At 41.8% G+C, this 22,443-nt stretch overlaps 1 protein-coding gene across 1 annotated transcript in view; it reads left to right on the top strand.

Moving 5' to 3' along the window:
* LOC120017430 (protocadherin-15-like) overlaps positions 1-22,443 on the top strand; it is a 140,932-nt gene that overhangs the window by 23,084 nt on the left and 95,405 nt on the right. Inside the window, exons 3-7 of the mRNA XM_038960177.1 lie at positions 7,785-7,945; positions 8,923-9,078; positions 12,254-12,373; positions 12,542-12,652; positions 16,760-16,930. Of these exons, the coding sequence (XP_038816105.1) occupies positions 7,785-7,945; positions 8,923-9,078; positions 12,254-12,373; positions 12,542-12,652; positions 16,760-16,930 (719 nt within the window). The remainder of the gene's footprint in view (positions 1-7,784; positions 7,946-8,922; positions 9,079-12,253; positions 12,374-12,541; positions 12,653-16,759; positions 16,931-22,443) is intronic.

The raw sequence follows: 22,443 nt of genomic DNA, 5'->3' as shown, positions 1-22,443 counted from the left end.
CCAACTCTCTGAGAGCATCTCACGGGGAGTGGGATATGCAAAAAAAAAATCCTAATAGGACAAATGTTATCACCATTATTTATTAGATCCATAAAAGGTATAGTAAAGGTATAGTAAATTCTGCCGACGTACCTTCCCATAGCTTCTGAAATAGAAATCTATTTGATTTGCATTATCAGCCCTGTCTGGTACAGTAGCATGGTTCTGCAGAGTGTCTTTTTATATTTAGAATAAAAGTCACCTGGTTTTCAACCTTCCCAACCTTCCCATGTTACCCCGCTCCTCCACAAACTCTGCTGGCTTCCAGTCGAAGCTTGCATCCACTGCAAGACCATGGTGATTGCCTACGGAGCAGCAAGAGGAACTGCCCCTCCCTACCTAGAACTCCGTACTGCCACCTCTGTTCTCTTGGCTCTCCCACCCCTACGAGATGGCAGCTCCCACTCAGCCCAGTACAAGCTCTTCTCTGGCCTGGCACCCCAATGAACCAACACTTGCACTTGACTCCTCCCCTTCTAGCTTTGATTTTGCTGATAACTACTTTATTATTTCTATTCCTGTCATATGTGGTTGTCCCACCTAGCTATGTTAAGATGTTAAGATGTAAGTCGCTCTGGATAATAGCATCTGCTAAAATGTCAAATGAAAAAAAGTGAGTCCTCTGCCCTCCCTCAGTGGGCTGGTCACACTGTGAAGTCTGAAATAGATTAAATGCTCAGTGGAGAAAAACCCATAGGTAGGAAAGCTTCTGCAAGTTTTTTTTTCAAGGCTTCTCACCACCTGCAGAAGTTTACTTGTGTGAGTGTGTCAACATGACCTCTTTCCTTTGTGAGTTTTGTAAGTATTAGATTGATAGAGTAAGTGACTAGAAGTGCATGAATCCTCCATTGAATCTTCCATTCCATCCATCCACAGAAATAGTGAAAGCCATTGCTTGTCTTACTTTCTCTACAAAGCCTAAGTGTAATTAACATTATAAAGCAACAAGGCTCCATCTCCCTCCTTTGTAATATTATCTGCAGTATAATTTATGACCAAAATATTCCAAAAAGATGTCCCTCTCAAGTTACTGAAGCGAAAGTATGAAAATGCATTGTTTTGAGATTAATGAACCTGCACACGTCCCTGTCTTCCACTTTAAATTAAATTCTTAAAGATCTATTATTCAAATGGGGTTGTGTCCAAGTCAGCAGGAGATAATGGTGTGTCTTCTTGATTGCAACACAGCTGCATCAAACATGCCGTGCCCCAAACATGGAGCATACACTTTAATGGGGAAAATGTAGATTGTTAATAATCCTCTGACTTCCCTGGAACCTCCTTCCTGTATGTTACTGCGTTAGGCCATTTGATTAAAGCGTGAAATACAATGTGTTATACTGTCATGTCTGTGACAATCATTAAATGTGAAGACTGTTATTTTATATCAAATCAGTTCTCTAGGTTGAATTATTACGTGATTAAACTAATCATGTAAACATTAATTAACTAGGAAGTCGGGGCACCACGGAAAATGTTGAGATTAGAAATATAACTCTTCGGATATTTTAATATCTGATCACTTAGTATTCTATTAATTAATTATTACCTCATCACTTCTCATTCCAAACGCCTTAAAATTCTTGGTTATGTGCATGAACCCTAGTTTCCATAATGAATCAGCAATATATAAATTGGCTTAATTATTTATTTACTAACTAACTAGATAATCACACAGAATTACATAACAAACAATAGATATTGGTTACTAACAATGATAGAAAAGTCCCTAGAGGGCTAAGCCGATATGACCGCTTGGTAGACAAAGGAAAGGGGTGGGGACTGAGAGAGCGGGAAAGACAAAATAGATTCACTACACACAGTCTATAATTATATTCATTGAAATGCTAATCCTTTGCACATGAATGGCCGCTCATTCGAGAATAATTGCAACGTATATATATTTACGCCCGTATGTCGTTGTGGTCTTCTCTGTTGGAATCCTTGATCGTCCTGTAGGGTTCATCAGAGTCTCTGGTTAACTTTCCCAGAAGTCACAATGTCTTTCGTGGTTGTAGGTGGTTAGAATGGATACTTAAGAGTACCATTCAGAAATGTTCTCATAGAATAGTTGCTTCGGCGGTTGTCAGTATTCTCGTTCTAGAAATACGTAATTTCTAGCTGCAGACTAGTAATTATACGTCTAAGATTTGCTCTTATTCTGTAGTGATCGATAGTTTCAGAGTTTAACCATTTCCAGCCGTGTAGCCAAACACTACAGTTGTATGGTCAAATGGTCTATAGAATTGTAGCTATTCCAACGTGGGAACTCTGTCCCGGCGTTCTCTGACTTCTTAACCATTCGAGATGTCCCGCTTACCGTGGGTCTCTTTGGCATGAAATGTACATTTCATCACAGGTGATTTTATGCTCTGGAGTAGAAAATAGCGGTTTCATGACGCCGACGTAATGTCTATGCTCACATGGGCGTGGCCACAGACTAGTTAATCTTTATATGAAAATCCATACTCTCATTTAGAAGGTTAACATCACATTACATCTTTTCACAAATATTTTCATGTTTAATCACATACGTTTCACAATATTTAGATGTAAACCTGACAGCTGGGAAATGTACACTTTAAGATATACAGTTACGTGTGTTTTCTGTTCTTCATGAGATCACCAACACACTCGACATGTTGAGGTCTATGATCCTCCCCCCAGGGCACGTCATGACAATACTGTGTAATTAAAATATCCATAACATACACCATCCTATTTAGTTTAATAGCTAAATGCTTTGCTTGCATTTACAGTACCAGTCAAAAGTTTGGACACACCTTCTCATTCAAGGGTTTTTCTTTATTTTTACTATTTTCTATATTGTAGAATAATAGTGAAGACATCAAAACTATCAAATAACACATATGGAATCATGTAATAACCACAAATGAAAATACATTTTATATTTGACATACTTCAAAGTAGCCACCCTTTGCCTTGATGACAGCTTTGCACACTCTTGGCATTTTCTCAACCATCTTCACATGGAATGTTTTTCCAACAGTCTTGAAGGAGTTCCTACATATGCTGAGCACTTGTTGGCAGCTTTTCCTTCACTCTGCAGTCCAAGTCATCCCAAACCATCTCATTTGGGTTGAGGTCGGGTGATTTAATTTTAAACAATGTTTTATTTCGCCTTTATTTAACCAGGTATGCCAGTTGAGAACAAGTTCTCATTTACAACTGTGACCTGGCCAAGACAGAGCAAAGCAGTGCGAGACAAACAACACAGAGTTACACATGGGATAAACAAACGTACAGTCAATAACACAATAGAAAAGTCAATATATAGTGTGTGCAAATGTAGTAAGATTAGGGAGGTAAGGCAATAAATAGGCCATAGTGGCGAAATTATTACAATATAGCAATTAAACACTGGAGTGATAGATGTGCAGAAGATGAATGTGCAAGTAGAGATACTGGGGTGCAATTCGTTCCAGTCATTGGCAGCAGAGAACTGGAAGGAAAGGCGGCCAAAGGGTTGGCTTTGGGGGTGACCAGTGAAATATACCTGCTGGAGTGCGTGCTACTGGTGGGTGCTGCTATGGTGACCAGTGAGCTGAGATAAGGCAGGGCTTTACCTAGCAAAGACTATTAGATGACCTGGAGCCAGTGGGTTTGGTGATGAATATGAAGCAAGGGCCAGCCAACGAGAGCATACAGGTCGCAGTGGTGGGTAGTATATGGGGCTTTGGTGACAAAACGGATGGCGCTGTGATAGACTGCATCCAATTTGCTGAGTAGAGTGTCGGAGGTTATTTTGTAAATGACATCGCCGAAGTCATGGATCGGTAGGATAGTCAGCTTTACGAGGGTATGTTTGGTAGCATGAGTGAAGGATGCTTGTTGCGAAATAGGAAGCCGATTCTAGATTTAATTTTGGATTGGAGATGCTTAATGTACCTAGGTATTTGTAGTTGTCCACATATTCAGAACCGTCCAGAGTAATGATGCTGGACGGGCAGGCGGGTGCGGGCAGCGACCGGTTGAAGAGCATGCATTTAGTTTAACTTGCATTTAAGAGCAGTTGGAGGCCACGGAAGGAGTGTTGTATGGCGTTGAAGCTCGTCTGGAGGTTTGTTAACACAGTGTCCAAAGAAGGGCCAGAAGTATACAGAATGGTGTCGTCTGCGTAGAGGTGGATCAGAGAATCACCAGCAGCAAGAGCGACATCATTGATGTATACAGAGGAAAGAGTCGGCCCGAGAATTTAACCCTAACAGAGGTCCGGACAACAGGCCCTCCGATTTGACACACTGAACCTGGTGAACCAAGTGAGGCAGTCATTTGAGAAAGCAAGGCTGTTGAGTCTGCTGATAAGAATGCAGTGATTGACAGAGTTGAAAGCCTTGGTCAGGCCGATGAATACGGATGCACAGTATTGTCTTTTATTGATGGCGGTTATGATATCGTTTAGGAACTTGAGCGTGGCTGAGGTGCACACATGACCACCTCGGAAACCAGATTGCGTAGCGGAGAAGGTACAGATTCGAAATGGTCGGTGATCTGTTTGTTAACTTGACTTTCGAAGACTTTAGAAAGGCAGGGTAGGATAGATATAGGTCTGTAATAGTTTGGGTTTAGAGTGTCACCCCCTTTGAAGAGGGGGATGACCGCAGCAGCTTTCCAATCTTTAGGGATCTCAGACGATAATGAGAGGTTGAACAGGCTAGTAATAGGGGTTGCAACAATTGCTGCAGATAATTTTAGAAAGAGAGGGTCCAGATTGTCTAGCCCAGCTGATTTGTAGGGGTCCAGATTTTGCAGCTCTGTCAGAACATCAGTTATCTGGATTTGGGTGAAGGAGAAATGGGGGAGGCTTGGGCAAGTTGCTGTGGGGGGTGCAGAGCTGTTGATTCTCGATTATCGTAGATTTCTCAGTGGTGACAGTGTTTCCTAGCCTCAGTGCAGTGGGCAGCTGGGAGGAGGTGCTTTTATTCTCCATGGACTTTACAGTGTCCCAGAACTTTTTGGAGTTTGATCCACAGGATGCAAATTTCTGTTTGAAAAAGCTAGCCTTTGCTTTCCTAACTGCCTGTGTATATTGGTTCCTAACTTCCCTGAAAAGTAGCATATCGCAGGGGCTTTTCGATGCTAATGCAGTACGCCACAGGGTGTTTTTGTGCTGGTCAAGGGCAGTCAGGTCTGGAGTGAACCAAGGGCTGTATCTGTTCTTAGTTCCACATTTTTGAATGGGGCATGCTTATTTAAGATGGTGATGAAAGCACTTAAAGAATAACCAGGCATCCTCTACTGACGGAATGAGGTCAATATCCTTCCAGGATACCCGGGCCAGGTCGATTAGAAAGGCCTGCTCGCTGAAGTGTTTTAGGGAGAGTTTGACAGTGATGAGGGGTGGTCGTTTGACTGCGGACCCATTACGGACGCAGCTAATGAGGCATTGATCGCTGAGATCCTGGTTGAAGACAGCAGAGGTATATTTAGAGGGCCGGTTGGTCAGGATGATATCTATGAGGGTGCCCGTGTTTACGGATTTAGGGTTGCACCTGGAAGGTTCATTGATAATATGTGTGAGATTGAGGGCATCAAGCTTAGATTGTAGGACGGCCGGGGTGTTAAGCATATCCCAGTTTAGGTCACCTAACAGTACAAACTCTGAAGATAAGTGGGGGGCAATTAATTAACATATGTTGTCCAGGGCACAGCTGGGGGCTGAGGGGGGTCTATAACAAGCGGCAACAGTGAGAGACTTATTTCTGGGAAGGTGAATTTTTTAAAGTAGAAGCTCAAACTGTTTGGGAACAGACCTGGGTAGCATGACAGAACTCTGTAGGCTATCTCTGCAGTAGATTGCAACTCCAATAGATTTTGCAACTCTACAAAATGTTGTAGTTGGGGATGGACATTTCAGAATTTTTGGTGGCCTTCCTATGCCAGGATTCAGACATGGCTAGAACATCAGGGTTGGCGGAGTGTGCTAAAGCAGTGAATAAACAAACTTAGGGAGGAGGCTTCTGTTGTTAACATGCATGAATCCAAGGCTTTTACGATTACAGAAGTCAACAAATGATAGCGCCTGGGGAATAGGAGTGGAACTGGGGGCTACAGGGCCTGAGTTAACCTCTACATCACCAGAGGAACAGAGGAGGAGTAGGAAAAGGGTACGGCTAAAGGCTATAAGAACTGGTCGTCTAGTGGGTCGGGGAGAATAAAAGGAGCAGACTTCTGGGCGTGGTGGAATAGATTCAAGGCATAATGTACAGACAAGGGTATGGTAGGATGTGAGTACAGTGGAGGTAAACCTAGGCGTTGAGTGACGATGAGAGAGGTTTCGTCTCTGGAGGGACTAGTTAAGCCAGGTGAGGTTTCCGCATGTGTGTGGGGTGGGACGTCAGTTCCTTATTTTGAGCGGGACTGACGGCTCTATAGTGAAATAAAACAATAAAAACTAGCCAAGACAGCAGTAGACAAGGCATATTGACATTAGAGAGAGGCATAAAGCAATCACAGGTGTTGATCAGGAGAGCTAAGACAACAACGGGTAAATGGCGATGAATGGGCAGAGCGGGTCAGTTAGGTACATACAGAAGGCTGGGGCCGACAGGTAAACAAAATGAGGTACCATGTTATTGAAACAGTCTAGGGGGCATCAACTGTGTAGCCGAGTGATCATAGGGTCGTTAGAGCAGCAATAGATGAGTCAGGGTGCTGACTGTCATTTCTCTTTGCTTATTTGAGGTGTTCTTGCCATAATATGGACTTGGTATTTTACCAAATAGGGCTATCTTCTGTATATCACCCCTACCTTGTCACAACACAACTGATTGGCTCAAACACATTAAGCAGGAAAGAAATTCCACAAATTAACTTTTAACAAGGCACACCTGTTAATTGAAAAGCATTCCAGGTGGCTACCTCATGAAGCTGGTTGTCAAGAGTGTGCAAAGCTGTCATCAAGGCAAAGAGTGGCTACTTTGAAGAATCTCAAATATAACATATATATATTTTTTTTAACACTTTTTTGGTTACTTCATGATTCCTTGTGTTATTTCATAGTTTTGATGTCTTCACTATTATTATACAATGTAGAAAATAGTAAAAAATAAAGAAAACCCCTTGAATGAGAAGATACAGTATGTCCAAACGTTTGACTGGTTTTGTAAATGCAAGCAGAGAATACTGTATATGCCTTGCTACATTACTTCTGAGTATATGTATTTTGTCTTGCAAAATATTTAGAAAAGGTGGCTTCACATTAACAAGGTCAGGAAGTTTTGTGGTGTAGTCATGGTACCCTAACAAGCATGCCAATCAAACAAGGCACAATTGGTTGGTTTCCTCCAGCCAATGCCAAACCCAGAATTCCAAGGCTGTGTTTCTAGAGGCATCTGAGCAGAGAGAGAGAATGTCTGGCCAGTGCTCGAGTACTGCAGTGTCGGATTCTAATCATTCTAATCATGATTCAAAAACAAGGATGAAAATCATCTAATACTTAAGTGGCTCTTGAGGAACAGAATTTGGTCATGCCTGGGGTGAGCTATGATGTAGCTTTCTCCGCAAAGGGATTCAGAAGCTTTGGAGAGTATGTGGACCCTGATAATTATGCTGCTGTGTAACATGACTGACTGTTAGTTGAGGCATAGTGCTTGCAACACCAGCGTTAATGGGTTGGCGTTTGCATGGGCGACATACTGGACATAAATCTGTTAAATTAATTTAAGTTGCAATGGATAAAAGTGTTATGCTAAATTACAATTTAACATACTTATTCTGTGCAGGCACAGTTCTGGTGGAGAATATGCAGATCAACGGGAGAGCAGAGGACCCAGACAGGACCATCTCTCTGATCCTGCTTGACAACTATGCCTACTGGGTCATCCTGGATCCCGTCAGACAGAGACTGTTCCTCAACAGCACCGGACGTGTCCTGGACAGAGATGTGAGTATGGACCTGGGTTTGGATGCTGTTGTTAGTAGAGGAAAAGGCTTTTACATTTAAAAAAAATTGCAAACACAAGCACAGACACACCTGCCTACACACACACACACACATACACACAGTTCCACTGATACTTAAATTGTATGCAAATACATTGTAAGCTCTCCAAAACACATTGATATTCCAAAACTGCACAATTCTTTTATTATAATTATAATTTAATTATTTTCATGGGGGGGGGGGGGGGGTAGAATTGATATTGCAGATAGATTGTGGCTTCCATCAATGTAATTGTCTGGATCATTTCCAATCCCCCATATATTTTTTTTTTGTAAATATATAAATAAAATATATATTTTTGAATATGGTTTCCTTTATTATTTTCCCCTAACCCTACCACCCCTGCCCTAATTGGAGTGAACTAATGGACAACACCACTTAGTCTTATTGATTTGAGAAAATAAGACAGGCCTGATGCATGCTGGAAATGGTCATCAAGAAATATCATCAACGTTTGACTGTTTTTCACAATGAGAACAGTTTGGCCGCTGTAAATACTGGTATCAAAACAAGTCCAAGAATGCTTGAAGTGCTATACAGATCCCACTGTTTTGAGGCTCCTGGATTGATTGCACTGCAATTTCCTCATTGTAAGGACAAATCAGTTCTGTTGGATTGATTTGAAACCTCTGCCTCCTTGTCTTGGAGCCCATCCACCACTTCCCTGTTCAGTCTGTAAAATCCCAGAACACTGTGAGGTAGAAAAGCATTCTTTCTGTGGCTGTGTTGGAAACATTTGGAACTAATCACCTACTGAGTGCGTTCGAGCAGTGTGACAATGTATTTTACAAAGATGATTGCATAATTATTGGTTTATTGAATTGGTTGATTTCTTGTATCTCTTTCTCTCTCTCTCTTTCTCTTTCTCTTGCTCTCTCTTCTCTCTCTCACTCTCTCACTCTCTTTCTCACCCTCAGCCCCCCTCCTCTATCACTACAATCGTGGTGAAGGTCCAGTGCACCAGTGAGCTGGTTGGGACAGTGATTCTTCACGAGGTCCGGATTGTAGTCAGGGACAAAAACGACAACACACCTCGCTTTCAGCAGCCACGCTACTATGTGGCCGTCAACGAGGTGAGAGAGAGGGAGAGAGAGTTACTACAACAATTGTTGCTTTTTGCTTTAGTGAGCATTTCTTTCTCCCCCGGGTAAGTAATTCAGCCTGGCATGACCCTTCCCACAGAGGTCAGCAAAGCCCAGAGGCCTTACAGACAGTGACTCCTATACTGACTACTGTTGAAGCAATTATGTAGTACATTAATGCTTCATTCTTTCAAATACAAAGAAAGGTCAAGGTTTGGTCATCATTGAAATTAAGGACCTACCTAGTTAAAGAGTCAAAGCTTTGTTGATGTAGGCACAGTGGAATAGAGTGTAGACTAGGCTACTCTGCAGTAACAGGAGTATTCTGCACAGGGTTCCACATCTTATTTTTCTCAGTTTTTTTTTCTCTGTTACGCCTTCTGCACGGAGACAGAGTAAAACATGACAACAGCTATTCTACGCATATTAGGCAGCAGCTTCCGAGGATAACAAAACAATAGCAGGTCCTTAGATCTCCTGGATATCTGTTCTTCCTCTATTGCATGAAATTGCTCTGACGCATGGACGGTATCACACTAGTTATGCGTTCCCAGTGAATCATGGGGTTCCTGTCTGTGTTCTCTGTGTAATTTAGATGTCACCATACTCCCTATCTGACCCAGAGAGCTCAACTATGCTAGTGTGTGCATGTTTTATTTACAACAAAGTGATAGCGGCATGAGTCAGTACTCTCCCTACCAGACCATACAGAGAGCACAGTGGAATATCACATTTTATACAACGGGTGGATCTAATGCTGAATGGGTAAAACCTCAGTTCCAGCCGGTGTCTATTCCACAAGTTACCACCGGCTAAATCTACGACGTTAAAATGCCTATTTACTCTGTTCCATCTGACTGCGTAATCCACTGTCTCATCAACCCAGCCAGGCAATTTATAATCTTGATCTCCACTATAAAAGCATTTAGACATTATCTCACGTTTCATTTAGACTAACATTTAGTTTTCAGCAGAAATTTGTATAAACCGTTGCTGTCTGTCTCTCCAACTTTTGCAACATTGTTTCAGTATTCAAATTCGATCTCCAACTGTCGCAAAGTAATGAACGTGTCGGAGATCATGATGACACAGACAGGCAGGCAGCTTTTCTCAGCCAGTTGAAATCAAGAATCAGCATACTTTTATGGATATATACAAATAAATGTTAGTAGAAGACAGATAAAATGCAGCTAGTTTGCAGTCTCTCCAGCTTCAGTTTGAAGTGATTATGTTAGTTGTGTTGTTGGCGAGCTCCTCTGAAGAACTGTGTTCTGACGAGAGAGCACATTTTCTATGCCAGGTGAAATCGCACATCATTAGCTCATTAGTTTACAGCTTAAACAAATGCAAATGTAACTACATTTCTGGCTGCACTGTTTGACATGACTGTAAGTTAGACGTAGTTGGCTAGCTAGCAAGCAAGAGATAAGAACATTGCCAGCCAGTATGGCATTTAGAACGGACGACTGGGTCGCGTCCATATATACAGAACAAAAAGACTGAACAACTGGGTCGCGTCTCTGGCAACCGAACCAATAGAACGAACAACCAGCCAGCTTCGGTAGTAACCCTAGATTTGTGTCGGGACTATATATTGTGGAAGGATGAAATAGTATGAATAAATTCCTCAAAATAATGTTTTTAATTAAAATATGTAAATCGTTATTTGAATATGTTGTTAACCCGTTGTATAAAAGTGACAATTCCCCCAAAGACGTTGTTTGGAGGATATGTTGGTACAGTTAACAATACCCATATTATGTCATGTTTCATGTTTTGTGTGACCCCAGGAAGAGTAGCTGCTGCTTTTGCAACAGCTAATGGGGATCCTAATAAAATACCAAATACCAAAATACCCGTGCCAATATATCCTCCAACACCGGCTTCTCTTAAATATTTTGTATTAGGCATCACTGTGTTTAGAGTTATATAATATGTCTCATCAAAAACAGCCTGTGATATCTACACCTACAGCAAATTGACTTTTGGCTGCAATTTGCAGTAAAACCTTTTTTTTTTACCACAAACTGTTATCTACCTACAGTATGCTTAAATGAAACGTACATTTTGACCAAAAGGTCTGCAGAAATGAACAAACAAGCTAATTATGTGGATACAGAATGTGCATACACATTTGATGATTGATTTTAATCTCCTACATTTGCTGATATGGCTCTCTGAAATTGCTATGGTTCTCATCCATCATATCTCGCAGCTGTCAGAGAAAATACATTTCATTTAATGTTGAGTGTCACTGTCAAATACACTAGTTATTTCTCTGATTATCTTTTCCAAAATGTCATCACATTACATTAATGACACTGGACATGTCTTATTATTTCAGCAAACTTTTGATATGTACAGATGTCAGATCTTAATTTGAGCCAGTTTGCTACAGCTCGAAAATAATCCTGCAGCAACAGGAAATATGAACTATTATGTGGATTAAAATAATGGACATTTTTGTAGAGGTTGATACATTTTTTGTTAGGGCAAATCAAGTCTGAAATGTCAAAGTGGAAATTACAAACTTTAGAAGGCTTTTTAAACCTCAAATACACTTAAAATGTGCAAATTCTCAGCAAAGAAAGTGAACAAATTAAGATCCTACCTCTGTAAGATGCCTGTATCGAGAGCCTCCGAGTCAGACAACCATGACTTTTGTCTCCTTTGTTGACACTTCCTATGTTCTTCACGCTAAGTTCCTGTCAGTGTGTATTATCCCAGGAAACATTACTCCCTGAACAGTGTTCTGAATCAGACTCCACTGCTTTCAAATCTCTCCTGAACTGAGCTCAACTCCCATCGGGCCCCCAGGTGCTCTAGAACACAGCTCTCTGGAGGCCGCTCTCTCTGCAGCATCTCTCTGAGAGGTTGTTATGGCTGTCAGTGGGGTGCAGAGGCCCCCAGAGAAATACTCATCCACGGCTGCCGACGAAAACATTTTCAGTTCAAATCAGTGCATTCATTCACTCTTCCTAACAACAAAGGTCTCCACTTCTTGCACTTCTGGCAGTATTTGGCCACCTTCTATAGAAGACACTGTGTTCCTGCGATCTTGGGAGGGGTCAGTAATATCAGTGAGATGTAGCATATAGAGTTGATACAATGTCCAGACAGAGGGACATGCCTGTTGACAGTATTCTGTCTCTATCTCTGCCTCCAGCTCACTCCTGCCGGGACCACCATATTCACAGGCTTCAGTGGAGACAATGGGGCCACAGACATCGATGACGGGCCCAATGGACAGATAGAATATGGCATCCAGTACAACCCCAATGACCCAGTACGTGGATGTAATGATTACTGACTGCAGATTTTGACTTACTGAAGCTATACGACAATGGGACAGCGGAATAATGTCTGTTGACAGTGAAACCTATGACTGAACACTGCCTGTCTCTCTCTCTTTCTCTTTCTCTCGACCTCTCTGTCTCTCTTTCTGCTTTCTCAGGTGTCTAATACAACTGTGGTTGTAGGGAATACTCTCTCTGGAAACATTGTTCTGGCTGAGAGACTAAACTACGAAGAGAAAACACGCTACCTGGTCATTGTTAAAGCCAATGTGAGACACTTTGTTTGTTTGTTTGTTTGTGTGCTCCAGAAGTGTGTGTGTGTGCATACGCATGTGTGTTTGTGCATATTAAATATTAATGAACAATATGTTTTGCTTGGTGTCATGGTAGTGAATTGACAGTGAGAGTTTTTGAATGTTTAGGACTTGAGGTTCCATGGATCTGTTTGTTTTCTACTCTAGCTAAGAGAATGGATTGGCGTTTTGCAAGGTTTTGGACTGAATGGTTGGTTTAGGGACTTGTTTTGTTCAAAGTGTTAAGTGCGGATGTTTAGAATATAGGGTAAATTGCTGATTGTTACTTTGTTTGGTTTATGCTTCATTAAGTTTGCCATCGCCAGATAAACCAAAACCTTACTACAATGAACAAAAATATAAAAGCAACATGCAACAATTTCTAAGATTTTACTGAGTTACAATACTTGCGAAAGTATTCCCCCCCTCTGGCATTTTTCCTATTTTGTTGCCTTACAACCTGGAATTAAAATATATTTTTTGGGGGGGTTGTATCATTTGATTTACACAACATGCCTACCACTTTGAAGATGCAAAATATTTTTTATTGTGAAGCAATCAAGAAATAAGACAAAAAAACTGAAAACTTCAGCGTGCATAACTATTCACCCCCCCAAAATCAATACTTTGTAGAGCCACCTTTTACAGAAATTACAGCGGCAAGTCTCTTGGGGTATGTCTCTATGAGCTTGGCACATATAGCCACTGTGATTTTTGCCCATTCTTCAAGGCAAAACTGCTCCATCTCCTTTAAGTTGGATGGGTTCCGCTGGTGTACAGCAATCTTTAAGTCATACCACAGATTCTCAATTGGATTGAGGTCTGGGCTTTGACTAGGCCATTCCAAGACATTTAAATGTTTCCCCTTAAACCACTCGAGTGTTGCTTTAGCAGTATGCTTAGGATCATTGTCCTGCTGGAAAGTGAACCTCCGTCCCATTTTCGAATCTCTGGAAGACTGAAACAGGTTTCCCTCAAGAATTTCCCTGTATTTAGCGGCATCCACTGTTCCTTCAATTCTGACCAGTTTCCCAGTCCCTGCCAATGGAAAAACATCCCCACAGCATGATGCTGCCACCACCATGCTTCATGGTGATGGTGTTCTCGGGTGATGAGAGGTGTTTGGTTTGTGCCAGACATAGCGTTTTCCTTGATGGCCAAAACGCAAAGTTTTTGTCTCATCTGACCAGAGTACCTTCTTCCATATGTTTGGGGAGTCTCCCACATGCCTTTTGGCAAACACCAAACGTGTTTGCTTATTTTTTTCTTTAAGCAATGGCTTTTTCTGTCCACTCTTCCATAAAGCCCAGCTCTGTGGAGTGTACGGCTAAAGTGGTCCTATGAACAGATTCTCCAATCTCCGCTGTAGAGTTTAGCAACTCCTTCAGGGTTATCTTTGGTCTCTTTGTTGCCTCTCTGATTAATGTCCTCCTGTCCTGATCTGTGAGTTTTGGTGGGCGGCTCTCTCTTGGCAGGTTTCTTGTGTTGCCGTATTCTTTCCATTTTTTAATAATGGATTTAATGGTGCTCCGTGGGATGTTCAAAGATTCTGATATTTTTTTATAACCCAACCCTGATCTGTACTTCTCCACAACTTTGTCCCTGACCTGTTTGGAGAGCTCCTTGGCCTTCATGGTGCCACTTGCTTGGTGGTGCCCCTTGTTTTGTGGTGTTGCAGACTCTGGGGCTTTTCAGAACAGGTGTGTATATATACTGAGATCATGTGACACTTAGGTTGCACACAGATGGACTTTGTTTAACTACTTATGTGTAAGGAAATCAGTCGATTGAAATCAATTAATATGGCCCTAATCTATGGATTTCACATGACTGGGAATACAGATATCCGTCTGTTAGTCACAGATACCTTCAAGAAAAAGTAGGGGTGTGGAAAACCAGTCAGTATCTGGTGTGACCACCATTTGCCTTATGCAGTGCAACACATCTCCTTCGCATAGAGTTGATCAGCCTGTTGATTGTGTCCTGTGGAATGTTATTCCACTCCTCTTCAATGACTATGCAGTGTTGCTGGATATTGACGGGAACTGGAACACGCTGTCGCACACATTGATCCAGAGCATCCCAAACATGTTCAATGGGTGACATGTCTGGTGAGTATGCAGGCCATGGAAGAACTGGGACATTTTCAGCTTCCAGGAATTGTGTACAGATCCTCGCGACATGGGGCTGTGCATTTTCATGCTGAAACATGAGGTGATGGCGGCGGATAAATGGCATGACAATGGGCCTCAGGATCTCGTCATGGTATCTCTGTGCATTGAAATCTCCATCGATAAAGTGCAATTGTGTTCGCTGTCCGTAACTTATGCCTGTCCATACCATAACCCCACCGCCATCATGGGGCACTCTGTTCACAACGTTGACAGCAGCAAACCGCTCACCCACACGACGCCATACACACTTTCTGCCATCTGCCTGGTACAGTTGAAACCGGGATTCATCTGTGAAGGGCACACTTCTCCAGCGTGCCAGTGGCCGTCGAAGGTGAGCATTTTCCCATTGAAGTCGGTTATGACGCCGAACTGCATTCAGGTCAAGACTCTGGTGAGGATGACGAGCACGCAGATGAGCTTCTCTGAGACGGTTTCTGACAGTTTGTGCAGAAATTCTTTGGTTGTGCAAACCTACAGTTTCATCAGCTGTCTGGGTGGCTGGTCTCAGATGATTCCGCAGGAGAAGAAGCCAGATGTGGTCCTTGGATGGTGTGGTTACACATGGTCTGCGGTTATGAGGTCAGTTGGACATACTTCCAAATTCTCTAAAATGACTTTGGAGGTGGCTTATGGTAGAGAAATGAACACTACATTTGCTGGCAAAAGCTCTGGTGGACATTCCTGCAGTCAGCATGCCAATTGCACACTACCTCAAAACTTGAGACATCTGTGGCATTGTGTTGTGTGATGAAACTGCACATTTTAGAGAGGCCTTTTATTGTCCACAACACAAGGTGCACTTGTGTAATGATCATGTTATTTAATCAGCTTCTTGATATGCCACACTTGTCAGGTAGATGGATTATCTTGGCAATGGAGAAATGCTCACTAACAGGGATGTGAACAAATTTGTGCATAAAATTTGAGAGAAATACGCTTTTTGTGAGTATTTCTGGGATCTTTTGTTTCAGCTCATGAAACATGGTTCATGTATTTACTAATTGTTGTTACTGAAATGAAAATGTACATAATTGGAAGGAAAGATAGCAGCTGTTGCAGATTACACATTTGCAATTAAAGTGCAAAGCTTTTTACAAAGCCTCTATACGCTTTGATTGTTCGACTGTTTTGAATTCTTTGCTTGACTGACATGGTGTTCTAATCCTAGAATAAAAGCAGCACAATGATCATTGATTTGTTGTGGTTATGTAGAATTTTGTGTTCTGGATTATGAAAGGATGGAGACAGCTTCTCATCAAGGGACAATTGTTTATTCCATCACAAGAAACAAATCCACAAGCAAACAACTTTTCAAATAGCCTACAAGTTACATAACCCATAATTACTTTTAGTCCAGAACCACCTAACTGAAAGGTCGGCCCCTTTTTCCTGTTTCCATTACTATTTATTTCCACATTTGCATAACGACTCCAGGCTCTCTTTGGAGCTCCGTCAGATAACTGTTCGTAGGCTAACAGCCTAACATATCAGGATTTATTTAATTAGAACTTTTATAAGAGGAAGGCAGTGGCTCCCAGACTCCCAGCAGGCCACATTAGATATTGGAAATAATGTGGCTCTAATGAGACTGGTTTAAATGCTTAGGGTTTTAATAAATGAATTTTTATAAAAGATGTAGTGTGGCCTTGCTTATTATTTCTGGTCATTAGCCGTGAAGAGTCCCTGACAAGGATTATGAATCAGACACTGTAATGCTACAGAATGATATTTTAAGTAGAGCGATGGTACATGAATATATATTTCTCAACCCATTATGCTCACTAAGATTACAAAGTTGATCGTGGAATTGAAAAGAGAAATTGGTCTCTTTTGATTGATTTTGATGACATTTCAATGTGTTATTCATTAATAGCTTTGGTAAGTAACCATGTTGACTTGCATCCTACAGGACCGTGCCCCGTACGATGCCAATAGGCGGACCGCTACGACCACATTGACAATAGATGTTCTGGATGGAGATGACCTGGGCCCCATGTTCCTGCCCTGTGTCCTGGTCAACAACACCCACGACTGCAACCCAGTCACCTACCGAGTCACCATACCAGAATTCACCAAACCGGTACAAAACACACTGTGTGTGTGTGTGTTTTTGGTTTTGCTATCCTGGGTACCAGAAGTCCTCACAAGGATATTAAAACAAGAAATCCTCACAACAATAGTAAAACAAGGACATTTGACCGATTCCCACAAGGTAAAAGGCTATTTTAGACTCAGGGGTAATGTTTAGGGTTAGGTTAGTGGGGGTATGGGAGGGGGATTAGGCTTTGTGCGTGTGTAAGCGAACAGGTAGTCAGGCAGGTGATGATCTGACAAGTGTGTATATCATCAGTCACAGCGCTATACTGGCACAGACCAGCACCAAGCTGGAAGAACAGGATGGCAGGAGAGTGTGGAAGTAAATGCCACATCTGCAGCGTTTGAAGTGTGAGTGTGTTCCTCACGCACACTAATCCTTGCTGTTTTGTCTCAGCATGGTCATTTAAAAGCATTTTCTGGTCTGGTGGAACAGCAATTACAGCTGAAGTTTCAGTTAGCTTCAGACTAAAAACACCAGCTGAATTCCAGCCAAAAAGCGATAGAGATTGATATAGTTTTGGTAGGAAATGTAGAGCAGAAAGAGAGGGAGAGAGGGGTGGGTGAGTCAGACTGAGGGAAAGAGAGAGGGGGGGGGGTGCGGTGGGGTGCTGTGGACCTGACATCTCTCACAAGATGTCGGAAATAAGAGGGAGAGAGAAAAGGAAGAGGCCTTTATGAGTGCTGGGAGGTAGTCACCAACTACAGTGTCAAACTGAGATTGGAGTTGCAGAACGTGACAGTCCCATGTGTTTTTTGACGATGTACCTCTGTGTCTTCTCTGCTCACTCTGTGTCACTGGGTCCCTGAGGGAGTAAGAGAGAAAGACTTAAAAATATGGTGATAGTGACTGAGAAAGGGAGAAGGAGAGGAGATGGACAGTGGCCTAAATAGTTACAGACATGGATAAAGAGAGAGAAATAGAGAGTCATTGTGAATCCAGTTGTTGGCTGAGAGGAGTCAGGGTGATTTATAATTAATGATAAAAGGTTTGCAGACTGCTAAGTATGCAGGGCCGGGGAGCTGTGTGGATTTCTACAGTACAGTACCCAAAGCTCAGCTTTCTCATCAGTGGAAGAAATGTTGGAAGCTAGAGAGCAGGAGTAAAAAAGTATTTCTCTATCTCTTGTTCTCTCTCTATCTTTTGTTCTCTCTCTCTCTCTCTCTCTCTCTCTCTCTCTCTCTCTCTCTCTCTCTCTCTCTCTCTCTCTCTCTCTCTCTCTCTCTCTCTCTCTCTCTCTCTCTCTCTCTCTCTCTGTCTCTCTCGCTCTCTCTCTCTGTGTCTCTCTCTCTGTCTCTCTCTCTGTCTCTCTCTGTCTCTCTCTGTCTCTCTCTCTCTCTCTCTCTCTCTCTCTCTCTCTCTCTCTCTCTCTCTCTGTCTCTCTCTGTCTCTCTCGCTCTCTCTCTCTGTGTCTCTCTCTCTCTCTCTGTCTCTCTCTGTCTCTCTCGCTCTCTCTCTCTGTCTCTCTCTCTCTCTCTCTGTCTCTCTCTCTCTCTCTCTCTGTCTCTCTCTCTCTCTCTCTCTCTCTGTCTCTCTCTGTCTCTCTCTCTCTCTCTCTCTGTCTCTCTCTCTCTCTCTCTCTGTCTCTCTCTCTCGCTCTCTCTCTTTCTCTCTCTCTCTCTGTCTCTCTCTGTCTCTCTCGCTCTCTCTCTCTCTCTCTCTCTCTCTCTCTGTCTCTCTCGCTCTCTCTCTCTGTGTCTCTCTCTCTGTCTCTCTCTCTCTGTCTCTCTCTCTGTCTCTCTCTGTCTCTCTCTCTCTCTCTCTCTCTCTCTCTCTCTCTCTCTCTCTCTCTCTCTCTGTCTCTCTCTGTCTCTCTCGCTCTCTCTCTCTGTGTCTCTCTCTCTCTCTCTGTCTCTCTCTCTCTCTCTCTCTCTCTCTCTCTGTCTCTCTCTCTCTCTCTCTCTGTCTCTCTCTCTCGCTCTCTCTCTTTCTCTCTCTCGCTCGCTCTTTTTGTATCCCCTAAAAGCTTAGCTTTGGTGGCTAAACCTCCTAGGAATATAGTGCCTCAGCTAACCTTCTGATGGCTAAACCTCCTAGGCATACAGTGCCTAGTCTTAACATTCTGGTGGCTAAACCTCATAGGCATACAGTGCATAGTCTTAACCTTCTGATGGCTAAACCCCCTATGGGTTCCAAATCATAGGTCTATGACACATAGGTCGTACACACAGTAGGCCTACTGAATAAATCCAGGCTTTCTAGGTCCGTTTCCCATCATTTATATTCCGCCTCCAACCCATCTCCCCAACATGACAGAATGAGTGGTGTCAGGTGTAGGAACTTGCCTACCTTGTTTTGTGCCGACTCCTGTTCCACTGATTCAGACTCTTTAGTTTCGACTACAAATCTTGGTGAATCCTGCCAATAACGGCAATTATTAGGTTCTAAATTCCGGCTCAGTAATCCAGATGGATACCCAAAGAAAGCTCTAGCTAGATGTATTCACCACACTAGGTTATGCAGCAGTGAGAGCAGATACAGAGTCACAACATATATTTATAACCTCCAACTAGGCCTCCCTTCCCAAACAGACCCCCCTTCTGTGTCTAGGATGAACGATCAATCTCTGTGGCTGGGCATATGGTGTTATCATCCCAGCATGAGTCCGGTACTCCTTCACGCCTCTCAAAGGTCTTCTTATCAGTCAAGTTAGGGAGTGCACATTATTCCAGTCCACTACAGTCCACAACCTAATTATCCTTCTCATACACAAGGAACACTTATTTTTATTTTTAAGAATAAGCCATGTATTCATACTAAGATAATGTAATGATATAATACATATTAAGAGGATATGTATCCTCCAAAGCTATCTATCTATTATGGGCAGTTGAACCAGTAAACCTATCCGCAGACTATGAGTACAACGCTTGTCAATGGTTTACAGTTTATTACCAGAGTAAAATGGACAGTGTTCACCAGCAAAGCACCCCCACACCATCACACTTCCTCCTCCGTGCTTCAAGGTGGGAACCACACATGCGGAGATCGTCCTTTCACCTACCCTGCGTCTCACAGACACGGTGGTTGTAACCAAGAATCTCCAATTTGGACTCATCAGACCAAAGGACAGATTTCCACCAGTCTAATCTCTATTGCTCGTGTTTCTTGGCCCAAGCGAGTCTCTTCTTCTTATTGGTGTCCATTGGTAGTGGTTTCTTTGAAGCAATTTGACCATGAAGGCCTGATTCACGCAGTCTCCAACAACAGTTGATGTTGAGATGTGTCTGTTGAATTCTGTGAAGAATTTATTTGGGCTGCAATTTCTGAGGCTGGTAACTCTAATGAACTTATCCTCTGCAGCAGAGGTAAGTCTGGGTCTTCATTTCCTGAGGCGGTCCTCATGAGAGCCAGTTTCATCATAGCGCTTGATCGTTTTTTCGACTGCACTTGAAGAAACTTTCAAATGTTTTAAAATGTTCCGTATTGACGGACCTTCATGTCTTAAAGTAATGATGGACTGTCATTTCTCTTTGCTTATTTGAGGTGTTCTTCCCATAATATGGACTTGGGCTTTTACCAAATAGGGCTATCTTCTGTATTCAACTCCTACCTTGTCATACATTTTTAACAAGGCACACCTGTTAATTGAAATGCATTCCAGGTGACTACCTCATGAAGCTGGTTGAGAAAATGCTAAGAATGTGCAAAGCTGTCACCAAGGCAAAGGGTGGCTACTTTGAAGAATTTCAAATATGAAAAATATGTTCATTTGTTTAACACTTTTGTGGTTACTACATGCTTCCTTGTGTTATTTCATAGTTTTGATGTCTTCACTATTATTCTACAATGTAGAAAATAGTAAAAATAAAGAAAAACCCTGGAATGAGTAGGTGTGACTAAACTTTTGACTGGTACTGTATATCTATAAATATATTAATGAATAGCTTACTAATATTAGTAAATATAAGAAAAATTATTCATAAATGTTTAAAATGCAATATACAATATTTTATCAATACTTTATGACCAGGGGTTATCATAAAATGTTACCAAATTTGTTTTGCAGAGTTTGGTCAGTCTTCCTAGATTGCAATTCAAGGCTATATTATCAGCTTTTTTCTGGTAGTTCCTTGGAAAACTGTACCCGCTGCAGTAAAACCGTTGTGTTACTACAGTGCTTTCAGAAAGTATTACAAAGTGGGATTAAAATTGATTTAACTCACTTTTTTTGTACACAAAATAATCTGTAATGACATAGTGGACATTTAAGAAAAATAAAACAATACATGTTAGAATCACCTTTGGTAATAATTACAGCTGTGAGTTGTTCTGGGTAAGTCTCTAAGAGCTTTGCACTCCTGGATTGTACAATATTTATACATCATTCTTTTTAAAATGATTCAAGCTCTGTCAAGTTGGTTGTTGATCATTGCTAGACAGCCATTTCCAGGTCTTGTAATAGGTTTTCAAGTCGATTTAAGGCAAAACTGTAACTAGGCCACTCAGGAACATTAAATGTCGTCTTGGTAAGCAACTCCAGTGTAAATATGTCCCTGTGTTTTAGGTTATTGTCGTGCTGAAAGGTGCATTTGTCTCATAATGTCTGTTGGAAAGCAGACTGAACCAGGTTTCCCTCTGGAAATGTTTCTGTGCTTAGCTCTATTCCGTTTCTTTTTATCAAAAAAACTCCCTGGTCCATGCCGATGACAAGCATACCCATAACATGATGCAGCCACCACCATGATTTAAAATATGAAGAGTGGTAATCAGTGATGTGTTGTGTTGGATTTGCCCCAAACATAAAGCTTTGTATTCAGGAATTAATGCTAATTTCTTTGCCACGTTGTTTGCTGTTTTACTTTAATGCCTTATTGCAAACAGGATGCATGTTTTGAAATATGTTTATTCTGTACAGGCTTCCTTCTTTTCACTCTATCATGTAGGTTAGTGTTGTGGAGTAACGACAATGTTGTTGATCCATCCTCAGCTTTCTCCTATCACTGCCATTAAGCTCTTTAACAGTTTTAAAGTCACCATTGGCATCATGGTGAAATCCTTGAGCGGTTTCCTTCCTCCCTGGCAACTGATTTAGGAAGGACACCTGTATCTTTGTAGTGACTGGGTGTATTGATACATCATCCAAAGTGTAATTAACAACTTCACCATGCTTAAAGGGATATTTAATGTATTTTTTGTTGTTATTTCTACGCATCTACCGATAGGTGCCCTTCATTTGCGAGGCATTGCTCTACTAAGGGACCTTTACAGATAATTGTGTGGGGTGTACAGAGATGAGGTAGTCATTCAAAACTCATGTTAAACACTATTATTGCACACACAGTGAGTCAATGCAATTATTATCTGAGTTGAATCACATTTTTACTCCTGAACTTATATAGGCTTGCCATAACAATGGAGTTGAATACTTATTGACATTTCAGCTTTTCATTTTTTATTAATTTGTAAACATTTCTAAAAACATAATTCTACTTTGACATTATGTGGTATTGTGTGTAGGCCAGTGACCCAAAATTCTCAATTGAATCAATTTTGAA

The sequence above is a fragment of the Salvelinus namaycush genome, chromosome 22, assembly GCF_016432855.1.
Source record: "Salvelinus namaycush isolate Seneca chromosome 22, SaNama_1.0, whole genome shotgun sequence".
Classification (NCBI taxonomy): domain Eukaryota; kingdom Metazoa; phylum Chordata; class Actinopteri; order Salmoniformes; family Salmonidae; genus Salvelinus; species Salvelinus namaycush.
Note: the sequence above shows the minus strand (reverse complement) of the source record. Positions and strands in the feature narration are given on the sequence as shown.